Source organism: Excalfactoria chinensis, chromosome 7 (genome assembly GCF_039878825.1).
Source record: "Excalfactoria chinensis isolate bCotChi1 chromosome 7, bCotChi1.hap2, whole genome shotgun sequence".
In the NCBI taxonomy this organism is placed as follows: domain Eukaryota; kingdom Metazoa; phylum Chordata; class Aves; order Galliformes; family Phasianidae; genus Excalfactoria; species Excalfactoria chinensis.
Window position 1 is genome coordinate 34,390,739 of NC_092831.1, and position 13,615 is coordinate 34,404,353.

Genomic DNA, 13,615 nt, shown 5'->3' on the forward strand with positions numbered 1-13,615 from the left:
ATATAAAGCCAAAGGGAAGCAAACAATTGCATTAAAACTGAGAGAGTGGTATTTATTTCAATTTCAGCTAATCTCCACAGACAGCAAGTGTCTCACTGGGTTTTCAACTGATCAATTGGCTATGAACAATGGGTTAAAGTTACATCACAAATTTGAAGGTCAGTGCTTCTGTCTTGCTGCAAGCTGCACTGAACAACAGGCAATGCCTTGACATTTAGGCAACTTTTCCATACATGTAAATTGTAGTTAAGAGAGAGAGGAAGAATGCATGTGACAAGCCACAAACCTTCGTGATCAGTGCAGAGCTTCCTCCCATGGCTGCTTCTCTTGCAGGCCATGGCTGCAGTGCTGTCCCCCAGGCTTGTTGCTGGCATGCTGTCACCATCCTTACACTGCTACTTGTATAATAAATAACTCAAGCCATTCTGTCATTCCACCACTGTGTGAGGGAGAAAGGCAGCACTGGGCTGCTGCGGTTTGCATGCCAGACATGGTTGAGTGGGGCTGTGACATGGGACTCAGCATCACCCAGTGCATTTCCCTGTGGGCTCGGAGCTGAAGGAGCAGCCACAGCCCAACCTCCTTGCGGGGGGAACACACACCCTGCCTCTGCTCACTTGTCCCATATCCCCTCCACAATGCCCACTGCCCAACACAGACTGCTTGCCTGGCAGCATGTGCCACTTGTGCTGCCCTCCAGCAAAAGCACTTCTCTCAGTCTCCCTGGAGGCGATATTTGGTAGGAAAGATATTTCTGCTAGCAGATAGATGAGAAAAAGTGGCATGCAGTGCTGCAACTGGAAGTATTTAATGTCTCGTATCTTTAAAATTAGCCTCCTTCCTGGCAAACCATAGCTGGGGAGTTGTCACTTTCATCAGTAATATTCAAATTGAGGTTAAGAGTAAAATCCAGAATGCTGAAGTTACTTTTCTTAGATGGTTTCACACAGAGATTGTGTGGAAAAAGTGCAAACAAACCTCCACCTATCAGAAAAACTGCAAGTTAGTAAGGAGTAAGAAGTCTTTCAGGGTTTCCCAGCTAAAGCAAGGCATGCACAAAAAAGAACATACCAAATTTAACCATAAGAAAAGTGCAACTGCTCCACTAACTGCTTTAAAATACTGTAGGTCACCTCTGAAGCATTCAGGCAATTCACCTTCCCATTCACCTTGTTTCCCAATTACACCCAAGTTCCAATTCCTTCTAGCAATGCCACCATCTTGCACTTTTCTGCCAAGTGAAATCTAAGGTATCTCAGTTCATAAGTGCTAAGAAGCAAAGCCAGAAAATGTTCATACGACTATCGACACCAAAAAAGTGGTATTTTTTGAGACATTATTACAGTTACAGATTTCAGTTGACGAACTGAATATTATTATATTTTTCTTTGAGTTCAATGCATCTTCAACACGTAGTTTTTTACTGGAATTTTCTAACCTCTACCACAGGTCTGTCACTTTTGAAGTGTCTTTGTGAAATAATTAACTTGCTGTCAGTTAATGTGTGTGGACATAAAGTCCCATTCAGGATCACACCACCTTCTAGTATTTTCTTTCTTAATATTATTTAGGCATTTCAAGACAGTAAACGCATGGCCATACAGTCTCAAAATACCACGTTTTGTAGATCAGTTACTACTAAGAAAATCAGAAACACCCCTCTCTAACATAAATATATTTACCTTAGAAACACCCCTCTCTATATGAATAATACAGTTTATGTTTAAAAATAATTGCATCTCTAATTGTTTTTAACAAGTAGTTTGACATGATCGCCATTTCAACCATGGAGAGTCAGTGTATGTTTGCAGTGGGAGGTACAATGGCTTGGGTTCTGTTTATTGTGTTTTATACAGTTTTCTTTTTAATTTAAACATAAAACCATTCCGTGACAGGACAGCCTCACAAAATTGGTGCTATAAACAAAGCAACAACTCACACTAAACAAGCAATACATTAACTCTTGTATAGAGGGCATCTCACTCATGAACTTTCATTTCTTAAAAGTATTTGTATAAGTCCATACACAGATGCTCTTTCTCCCATCTCTGAGGTTTCTTCTCCTGCTACTACCCTGCCTCATTTTATGGACAGCATAAATTATCAAGTGCAACCAAATGTAATTTTTTCTTGTCCTTCAGTCCACTCCCTTCCCGGTTTGAGGCATTAGAGAGGGAAGGAGTAGGTTAATTACAGTAAATGCAACCTTCTGTTTATGAAATAATCATATTCAGTTTCTGCATTTTCAATGAGGCAGCTAGATGATTTTTAATACCTAAGCCTTCAGATTGCTTAAAGCATATGGATCACTTTAAAAGACCAGAAAACAAAGAACTTTGCTTCTGTGTAAGATTTGTTGCATTGGAGCAGTTATCTGACCGAGTCAAGTCAGCTCTCATTCATTTTAAGTAATCCTAATTGCTTCCTTATTTATTATAGTATTTATTATTGCATAATACCAATTCTGCAATCAATGCCTTAATTTTCTTGTAGAAAGACACAGTTTATCCTCAGAGAATTTAAAAGTATTTATTTAATCAAAGTGGAAGAGACAACGAAGTCCCTTTGTTTTCCCCTTGAATTCTGTATTTAACTAATTACACTTGCACAACTCAAGTTACTTAAAAGTAACTGGCTGACTTAAATGACCAACAAATGTGTGTTGCTATGAAATACCTACAAAAAGTTAACAGCTCACTCCTACCGTCTCACCCACTGTAGGTTGGCTTCTACAGAAGTGAAGAGGAAGCCAAGGACAAGTGTGAAAACCTGTGATTCAAACAACATACCTGCACAAGCACCACAGTGCAAACCCCAAACCGCAGTAGGGGTCAAGGCAGATAGCAATCTGACGGGAAGGGTACAGCTCACACTGTAGCTTTATAGAGCGACATAAGGCACTTGTAGCTGCATGTGACATCTGTAAGAGGAAATCAGACTCTCTTTTAGGATTTCTTTATAAAAAAGCATCATGTTTAATAACTGACAGAACTGTTTGCTGTAGAGGATGTGGAAACAGGAAATCTTTTTTTCAATGTGTCTTTCAAATAGGAAAGAGATACAAACCCACATTTTCAGGTTATTGGTGACATCTGCCACAAAGCCAAATGATGTCAAATAACATCCACCAGCTCTCTGATAAACCACAAATGAAAACATTTGTGAACTTCAGAGCAAGCATCTTCTCCTTACTCTCCTCAAGGACTCCTCACATACAACCAGATAAGACTGAACGCTTACAAAATGCATCATGCAAATGCAATGTCGTGCAAACCTTAAAATAAGTCTTTTGACCACCAAAATCATCATCATAGTATCATAGTATCATAGTATCGTGCGAGTTGGAAGGGACCTTAGAGATCATCGAGTCCAACTCCCGGGTTTCGAGCCCCCTGTGTAGCGAAGCGGCACTTCTACCCCTGCGCCACAGGGGTAGATTCACTCTTATTTTTGTATTTATTCTCTGGCAGGAAAAATAAATGCAAATATGCCAGTATTTAAGGAAATTAAAATAGCCGTCTTCCTTCAGGTACTTTACCTTTACTCCTGCTAATATACCAGTGGTTGACACACTGAAGTCCAAATATGCCAACATATCTGGAGATGTAGGTCTGAAAATATTAGCCAGCTTCTTTTTGGGCATATCATCTATTTAAAATACATAAAAAGAGAAGGTATCAGATCATCAGTTTGGAAAGAGACAACGGGGCAACCGTGTTATCTTCATATCATTACAGCATTGTAGCATTTATAGCATTAACACTGGATGCTTCTACAGTTTCTGGACAGCTACGTCAATATAATGCAAGAGAGATTCATTCAATTAGACAGCTACAGTATAACAGGAGGAAGAAGTCTCCAACCTATTGACATTTCCTGTTCGCTAGTGGGCAAACATTCTGTACCTGTATCCAAAATCGTGGGCCATGTCTTAATATCTACAGCTGCTGCAGCTTCCTTGGATTTCAGCAGTTTCGTTATCACTTGTGTGGTGAGAATACACGCAGACTTACTGACCTGTAAACCAACCAGCCAAACAAAAACACTGAAAATATTTATAAACTCAGTGAGTTAATACTCAGTGATTTCATATCTATCTGAAGAAGAAAACTGGTAAGCTGAATACATGAAGAAAAACAGCAGAAGCAAAGCAATAAAAGTCACAACAGCAGAAACGGTATTTTAAACTAATTAAGAAGAAAAGTAATTATTGTCCCAGTCACAGCATACTGATTTTTCTTTCTAGCTTGTTTTACATTGTCAGTGGCAAAATAACTCACCTGGCAATGTCACTACCTGCACCAACTGGCCTATGCCCACCAGAAGCATTAAAAGAGAAGTGCCTTACACATACCTCTACGATCATTTTGACAGTGGGCAGAGTGGTAGCAAGATTCTGTGGATGAGGCGGGCGAACGGTGATAGGTATACAGCCAGCATACAAGCAGCCATAGAAAGTTGCTATCAAGTCCACTCCTGTAGAAATTATTTGTGAAACAAATGCAATTTCATCAGAACAAATGGCCAAATCCTTTCATCAAAATAAAAATATGCTCTGAAAAGCTTTATTAAGATGTAAGTACTTTTCACAAAGTCTGTTAATAGGCTGTTTTTGGTTCTAACCAGTTCTGTAAGGTTAAAACAGTTTGCATTTGAGAGTTAGCAAGAAGCATTTAAAGTCTACAAACTTGGAATTTGTAGGAATTTATTTTCATGGACAGGTAGCATAAAGAAAATAGTAAAATAGAATAAGGTACTGGAAGAAGGTACTGTTACTGAAGATGACACAGAATCTTCTAAAAAGCATTTTCTCACATTTTAACTACAGAATATGCAGTCATTCTACTTTCACAGAATGTTACTTTTTCTTGAAGTATGCTCATAAATACACAGTAATAATGCAAGTCTGAGGTCCTAACTTCATGTCTGGAGATATTCAGAAAAGAACAGGTGCTCATGAAGAACATCAGCACTGACACCACCCATCTAACTTTCCATCTACATTTTTATTCCATTCTCTGAGACTGAAAATCCAGAATTTTAGACCCTGACCAAACTTATGTTGCATAATTGTCCAGACATCCAGAGTGGTTACATCAAATGTTTGGTAAATTCCATTTGACATTTGGAGAAGCAGTTTAGTAGTAAAAGAGGAATGCTCTTCCTTGAAATACTAGGTCATTGCCATTCGCCATGATATTAAATGGATGTTGGAAGGCTCTGCCTTGGGAAGAGCTGATGCTTTCCTTGTGATTTTTGCTGTTTTGTATTGCCTTACCTGGAGGATAAACAAGGGCTACATGGTCACCAACATTCAGCCGTCCCTTCTCCATTAGTGCAACTGCCACTCTCTCTGCTCTCTTGTGCAACTGCATGCACGATGCAGTGCTAGCTACAGTGCCCTGCACAGAACAGAGGCAACTTCAGGAAACTCTCCAGAAAACTTTGCAGGGAACATTTTCAACACTGAATAAAGTACATGCTACAGACATTGTATTTTCTTCTCACTGCAGCTATTTTAACAACACAGCAAATGGATCTAAAGACTCTGCCAAAATATGCCCAGTGTTTTGCAAACCATTCTGCTGGCCACGTGAACTTTTAACATCGTAGAAGACTTTACACATACTACTTTGACATCAGACAGCAAAGCAATTTTTAAATTGATCTGATATTGCAAAAATAATACCTTGAAAATGTTTAAAATTTAAAGTCCAAGGAACCAAAAAACAACAATAAAGTTTGAGCAGCAAGTGAAGAACTGCATGAGCTTTGTCTCATTGCAGTGTGTGAAGATGAATTAGAGAAAGCTATCAATCAATCATTTTTCAACCTGTTGGTGCTATGCTGATTACGGCACTTTCTCCTCATTCAACAGCTTCTTATTCTGCTTCCACATCTCCTATTACCTTCTTGGTAGATTGGTAATGACTGTAAATATTATCATTCTATGGTGTGGAAAAGAGGTTGAAGAAAGGAACCCATGTAATCAGTTTCAGAGGCGTTGGTCCAAACCGACGTCGACACAAAGCATTCAGATATTGTGCACACAGCAGAGCCCAGAGACTTCTGCTCTGATGGAACTTAACTAGACCACCAACCTTAATGGGCTCTCTAAACTCACAACAAAATAATAAATAACAAGCGCAAAATCTTGGTTAACCGCAGAGCTTCTAGAACATAAAGGACAGTCGGTATGCACTTGCCAAAAACCTCAAATGAAAAGCAGTAAAATTCTTCTTCTTCTGAGGTATTCCCAAAATGGCACGGAGTTTACTAAAGGCTTAATCTAGTTTTTTGCATGAAGACTGAAAAGACCCTTTTGCCACCCAGTCTAGGAAATGGCGCCTTACCCTCAAAGCTGTAAGGTTAGGGTATATGTCTGCTTCTGAGACTAAACTTTGACTGAAGAAAAAGTGATGGGACAACCACACCAGAAGGAAAAAGAGATTGAATCAAGCCTCCCACCACACCGACAAGGACTATCACAGCAAATTTCTGTTACATAAGTACTCAGTTTCAAGTCCAAGACAAGGTGCCTCAGCCCAATCTGTCAATCCTGGTCTGATGCAGGTATTGGCACCCTGCTCAGTTTTACTATGGAAACTTGTTAAAGAGCAAGACTGCGAGCTGGAGGCATGCACAGTAAGAACAGTAAAATCAGGCGAGTGTGTTGCTGAGATGGGAACATTAACAGCTCAAGGACTTGGCAAAGAAATACTGACATGAAAAAGTATAAAATTGAAGGATTTCTCATGGGGACTGGTAAAAACAGTGATGTTTAGCACTGCAAGCTTATCAGACATAGCTATTCAAGGCATGTGTTCACCAGGTGATAATTTCTTTGTGTTTAAATTCTGTGTTGCTTTTTTTGCAGTCCCCTTGTTAAAGGTAAAATCTGCCTGAACAAAATGACCTTAAAAAGGACTTCTCCATACTAGAAAACTTCCCTCTTTACCATGAAAGATATAAAGCAATTATATGGCACTTAACCATAACAAAGCAGTTTAGCCTGCAAAAGGAGAGTCTCAAGAGACAAGTCAGAACCTTAAAACATGCCCTAAACGATTCTGCTTGCCTGAATGAGACAGTCAAACCCCTTACTTCCAAAACCTTACTTACCAAATCCCTTACTTTCCTGGACTGCTGCTATACCTTCTGAAAACCCATCTGATATCTCACTGTGGTACAGTACAGCACAAGTGTAGATTGGTGTAGACCACTTTTAGTGTCATTGGCTTGTTATCAACACTGGAATTGTAGCTAGTGAGTACAGGCTAAAACCAAAATTGACTTCTGGATACTAACTTTGCCTCCTGGAGAGAAAGGAGGGTAGAATGGAGGAAGGGCGGAGTGTGCCAGAACAAAAGCAGAAGAATCTCCAAAACTACTGACCATCAGGTGCAGAACAGAGTGGATAGAAGGGAATATAACCTATCTGCTGAGAAACAATACTGTTGCCTTGTCGTAAGTCGTAAGGGCTACAAAAACTCTCAAATAAACTAAATAGATGTACAATCAGCACTCCAAAGTTGATTGATTTACTTGCTCATGTTTGAGTGATTCTTAATTGCCACCTTTCTAAGAGGGCAAGGCTAGCAAAAGGCAAGGCATCAGTGTCCCCTGAAGTCTGTGCAATGCTTCGGGAAAACAAAATTCTAAAGCTCAAGGGTTCACAGAATCACAAAATCGTTTGAGTTGAAAGGGACCCTAAAAGGTCACCTAGTCCAGCCCCCTGCAAGGAACAGAGACATCTACAGTTCCATCAGACTGCACAGAGTCTGGGCCAGCCTGACCTCGAATGCTATGGGGATACAGGGCATCTACCACATCTCTGAGCAACCTGCGCCAGTGCCTCACCACCCTTATTGTAAAAAACTTCTTCCTTCTATCCAATCTAAATTTCTCCTCTTTCAGTGTGAAACCATTTCCACTTGTCCTGTCACAACAGACCCTGCTAAAGAGTCTGTCCCTTTCTTATATCCATTGAAAGGCTGCTCTCATGTCTCCTCCTCCTCTTCTCCACACTGAACAGCCCCAGCTCTCAGAGCCAGTCCTCATAGGAAGGTGTTCCATCTCTTGGGGTATTTTTGTGGCCCTCCTCTGCAGGTGCTCCAATAGGTACATGTCTCTCCTATACTGAGGACCCCACATGTGGATGCAGTACTCCAGGTGAAGTCACACAGCACAGATGTGTGCTTTTGATGCAGCCCAGGATATGGTTGGCTTTCCAGCCTGTGAGGACACACTGCCAGCTCATGTCCAGCTGCCATCCACAAGTATTCTCAAGTCTTTTACAGCAGGCTTTTGATGCCCAGCTTGTACTGACAGTGGGGGGTGCCATGACCCAAATGCAAGACATTGCATTTGGCACTGTTGAACCTCATGAAGTTTTCCTGGGCTCACTGCTTGAGGGTGCACACAGTTCCACTATCAGTGTCAATGATGAAGATATTAAGAAGAGCACATGTCCCAGCACTGATCCCAGAGAGACACCACTTGTCACTGATCTCCATCCAGACACTGAGCCCAGTGACCACCACTTTCTGGGTAGAGTCTTGTCCATCAGTCCACCTGCCAAATCCATATCTTTGCAATTTGGAGAGGAGGATGTTAGGAGAGAATGTGTTAAAATCCTTACTAAAGGCCAGACAGATGACATCAGTTGCTCTTCCCTTGTCCGCTGACAAAGTTATGCCATCATAAAGAGCCACAATGTTCGTCAGGCAAGGCCTGCTTTTTGCTGAAGCCGTAGTTCTCTGCCTAGGTTCCATATCTTCTCATTAAAAAATTCTCAAACTCTAATCTCTTCTCACTCTTGTTCACAGGACCAAAGACAGATTGTGACTTCCATTAATATGACAATTTGTTTCTGATTGGGAAAAGCAACAGCTGCAATGTTCTGAAGCTAGAAATGCAGAATGTATGATACAATTCCAGATACAGACTACAATTCCAGATGTAACACTGCTTGCTAAGTAGCAATGATTTGTGTTCAATTCCAATCACGACATCAAAATAACTTAAAGCGTTCTAGGAAAAAGAATTCTAGATGCTGTTTTCTTAGAATCCAACAATGGTTTGCTGATCTTGATCTCAAAATAAGATGTAACCTGCATCTCACCTTGGAATTTAACAGCAGGAAGAGGGGATGATCTGGAGTTGTCTGAGCTCGCCACTGAAGAACATCTGCTAAATACAGGAACTGAAAAAGATGGATTGAAAACAGTAAGGTTTATTAAAAATGTCCCATGCTTAGTTTCAGCAGAATACCATGACTCTTCTTTGCTTGGAAGAAACCAATTCAAATGTTTAATATTTCTAGGACACTTGTGTTACCTTTCTTGCCTGATCGTTATCCTCCAGCTGGGTAACATCCCTCCCTGAGGCTTGTGCAATTCTCTTTCCAGCAACAAGGTTTCCTACTATCATTGAAGCAGGACCAACATCTGCATTCAAAAAAAAAAAAAAAAAGTGCAAAATGAGAAAAATAAAATATAAGGAACACACAGTTATCAATAATTCATTCTGCACATTACCTCAAAATCCATGTGGAATATAGATAGGAAAAGATGAAAAGTAAAAAAGAAAGATAATATTCTACAGAAAAAGAGAGAGGAGGATAATGTGGCATACTAAACCAGCCTGGTACTCTTTCAGTAAACTGCAGTCTATTTGCACTTCGGTTCCTGCAAGAGCTGCAGCATGGCTGAGGACTGTCTTTGCAAACTGGCCAGCACAGGGACAGTTTACTGTATAGCTACGGACTCGTGAAATTGGTACATGCTGGCTGTCCTTGTGTTACATGGGATTAAAGGCAGACAATAACACCCTCACACTGAGCACAGGGCTGCTCTGACAAAACCACTAGTTCTGCTAACTTAGGCATCTTACAACCATCCAATACACAAGGCCCTGAGCTGTCACCGCCACTGGGGCATTCTCTACATGTGCTGTCAGGAAGAGACATGCAGATCATGTTCTGGTTTACTCACCTGGTTGTTTCTGTCGAGGCTTAGGCAGGTTAGTAACACAAGTATGTGGGCACATTAAGACATTACAAGGATGCAGTGCACCTTCTAAAAAGCGCTGCTTGGTTTCTGAAATGTGAATTCCTCCAAGTGGTGCTTTTGGCAAAGTGTTGGCTGGCACCAAGGCAAGACAGTAGACGCCCACTTGGTGAATGCTATCAATTGCCTTGATAGAGAAGAAAAAAATACAATGCACATTGTCAGCTGGGATGCAGATAAAGCAAGAATTAGAATTCAAGTCACTTAATAACATTAAAATTTTTACTTGCACCACAATTTGCAAATAAAGGGTCCAATTCTGCACTCACTGAACTCATAGAAGTTGTGCCATGACTTCAATGGGAGCAGGAGCAGACCCAGGACTTTGGCTTGTGCACTCTATCAAGGGGATGCCACCTGCACATCAGGGATTAGGAAAGTCTCTTAAAAGTGGGCAAAAAGTGCAGAGATTTTAAAAAGCCAAAACTATATCACAGCAAACTTATCATGTATGGCGCAATCAGAGAAGCACAGTAGAACATAAAACCACAAAAACAGGAAGGAAAACATCCTGCTGCCTAAAACTTGATCGTCTCTTTCAGCTAAGACACTTATTAAAACAGAAACAATATTTTCTCATGAGAAAAGCACCTTATTACCAGGTATTCCCTTCAGAAGTATTACAAAACAGGAACTGGACAGAAACCATAATTACTGTCTTACACTTATGAGGTCCCTTCCATAAAGTTTCTTTCTGGCCATCCCAACATTTGTTCCCTCTACAGTCTTCTTCCATAAGAAGACTCTCACTTTTCACTTCCATATGACTGCTCAATTCATTCCCAAATCCTTAAATGCAGCTATGAGAATTCTCCTCCTCTGTGCCCCACCAGAGAAGCACAATACAGCACTCAAGGCAAAAAAGATTCAATGCTTACCACTGGTGATCTACAGTAAGGATGTTAGTGACTTAGATTTTAGCATCTGTTTTGATACTCAACACTAAATACCCTCACACATTTTCAGACTTAACTCTCCCAGCCAGTATGAAATCGGTAAAAATGAAACAGTATGAAACTATTCTGAAACAAAGTCTTAATTTTTACAAATGTTTTGTTAACTGTCAGCTCTGAAATACATTCAGCAGTCAGTTTATCGTTAACTCTAGTTACACTGGAAGATTTTTCTTATGGAAAACAGATGCTTTAAGATTCTCATCTCATACATTAGCCTTATTCACCTGGAAAGAGAGAAAGGACAGATCTGACTACCTGTAGAACCCTGCTCATCCACTGAAAACTATCCTCCTCTGATGCATCAGGGCGCTGTTCTGCCACAAGCACTATTCGATCATCGTGCAAAACCGTCACAGAAAAAACTGCTATCCTGTAAGGCAAAGGACAGAAGGATGATGAGATGCAACATATGATGAACATAGCATGGATTATTGTAACATGGAAATGACTGTAATCTTTAGTAGCTGTGCTTCAATGCATACAAGCATCCTCCATGCCACATCACCACAAAATCACAAATTCAGAACAAATGCAGGTTCATTTCTGTCATATATTTACGGTGGAGGGCTAAGTGATCCTACAGTCACCAGTGTGTTTAACACAGGCAGATTCCACACATGAAGGGTCTGTGCGAATCTTGCCTATTTAACTCCATCATGTACACTAAACTTTGTGCTTCTACATACTTTATTTCTCCTGACAGATAACAACTGTGCTAAATTAGCAGTATGTGTTCTGAAAATGCTTACTCCCCTTTGTAAATTAGTTTTAGGCCTGCAGCTTCTTGGAAAGAATATCAATCATGTCCTAACTAGGTACTGCCATTATTTTTATGATAAGTGAATTAAACTTAGCAATGCAAAAACAAAGAAATCTGGACTTTGTAATGGTCAGTAACAGTTCTACATCATCACCACAGCTGCAAAAAGAAAATACCTGAACATAATGAAGAGCAGACAGGCTAATGATACAGCACACACACCCACTGAAACTCCTTGAGCTGTCTCGACATTTCTATTTTGTTCTTTAGAACATGCTTCAAAGGTCTTACCTAGGCCACTCTGCGTGACAGTGCTCAAGGGCACAAAGGGGAGATGTATTTTATATTCCATTGAGACTAATTTGACTTTCTTAAGAGAAGTTTTAAGAGCAGTTTTGAACACACACTTAAAATTAGCAGGGCTGGTCAAGTTCTTGTTTGGCATTACTACAATCTCATGTCACCTTTCCTGCACAGTACACGTGTAAAAATTAACAAGCAGAACTCCCATACAGATTATATTGCTTCATTGTTGTTTAAGGGTGAACAGAAGTAAATCTGTTCAGTCACTGCTTGTGAAGTTTTTAATATACTCACCTTCCCCGGTAGACAAATTTCATTGGTTCTACTGCCAATGCTGTGGCTACAACATCATCTGCATTGTGTCTGCGACCACTAACTGTTATTAGGCCATCCAATTTTCCTACCACAAACACCAGATAGTCCTGAAATGAAGACAAGATTAGAAAGAGAGGAGAAATAACCTCCTGACTCCTGTCACTCAGAGCAGGGTGTCAGGACAAAGCGAGGCCAAGATTGCTCATTCGCACTTACAGGACCCACGAAGCCAAGAAGTCCCGTTCTTGTAAAGGGCTGATCTGAAACAGGCACACCAGTGGCTGTCACCGGAACGGTCTGAAAGAACACAGAATAAATATTCAGACAATCAGTCAAAATACTTCATGCCTCTGTTTCACTTCAGCTCTATGACTGGTTGAAAAACTGCCTGATGACAGCATTTACTACCATGTGAAACACGTGCAGCTTTTTGAATAATGCAGAATATGTCAGTTCATCCAACCCAGAATTTCCTTGCCTTTTTTTCCCTTTGCCCCTCCACTACATCAGGATTCTGGCTGGTGTTCTCACTAGTTAAAGACAAGGCTGACAGCTGAGGTGTTTAACATGCTAACACTGGGCAAACTGACAGAAAGAGCTTTCTCAAAAATGAAGTCTAAGGCCAGCATTTCTCTCACCTAGCTTAAAATTCCACTCTTCAGCCAGGACTCCAAATTGCTGCCCACTGCAATACTACTGGGGAGTGTGATTCCTAAAAAACTTAATTTCCTTTCTTGCTAGAAAAGGGAAACTTGAAATTGGGACAGTATTGACAGTTAAAATTGAGGCAGCAAGAATGGTTTTGCTTTTGTTTGACAAACTCTAAGAATTATGACTCATATCCCTGTTAACTCTTCTTTCATAGAGCTAGGAACAAAATTTCACATATCCAGACTCTTACCGTTCAAAACACTACAGCAACCAATCACCAGGGTTCACTTTTAAGAGTGACATACCATTTCCAATAAACAAGAGAAGCTTCTTCCAATAATTGATAACTGCATATCAATTGTATGAAGATCACAAATATTAAACTGATTTCTAACTCTGTGTCCCAACTGTGCACCACTGAATTGTCTACAGGTAACTTTACATAAGACTGATGGGTTAATACGTAAGTAAGATGAAATCAATTGCCAGCACTGATAGAACACAGGACTGCAGAATATAGACAGCTGACATGTTCTGACATGAGGAATAACAGACAGTAA

At 40.3% G+C, this 13,615-nt stretch overlaps 1 protein-coding gene across 5 annotated transcripts in view; it reads right to left on the reverse strand.

Annotated features, from left to right (window-relative positions):
• The window catches only part of DIP2A (disco interacting protein 2 homolog A), a 90,026-nt gene that overhangs the window by 11,659 nt on the left and 64,752 nt on the right, over window positions 1-13,615 (reverse strand). For all 5 annotated transcript variants that reach the window (XM_072341259.1, XM_072341264.1, XM_072341263.1 and 2 more), the window contains 11 exons: window positions 12,621-12,701; window positions 12,384-12,511; window positions 11,282-11,396; window positions 9,996-10,197; window positions 9,340-9,449; window positions 9,125-9,205; window positions 5,279-5,402; window positions 4,355-4,476; window positions 3,906-4,017; window positions 3,539-3,648; window positions 2,790-2,920 (listed from right to left, as the gene is read on the reverse strand). In XM_072341259.1, the coding sequence (XP_072197360.1) occupies window positions 2,790-2,920; window positions 3,539-3,648; window positions 3,906-4,017; window positions 4,355-4,476; window positions 5,279-5,402; window positions 9,125-9,205; window positions 9,340-9,449; window positions 9,996-10,197; window positions 11,282-11,396; window positions 12,384-12,511; window positions 12,621-12,701 (1,316 nt within the window). The remainder of the gene's footprint in view (window positions 1-2,789; window positions 2,921-3,538; window positions 3,649-3,905; window positions 4,018-4,354; window positions 4,477-5,278; window positions 5,403-9,124; window positions 9,206-9,339; window positions 9,450-9,995; window positions 10,198-11,281; window positions 11,397-12,383; window positions 12,512-12,620; window positions 12,702-13,615) is intronic.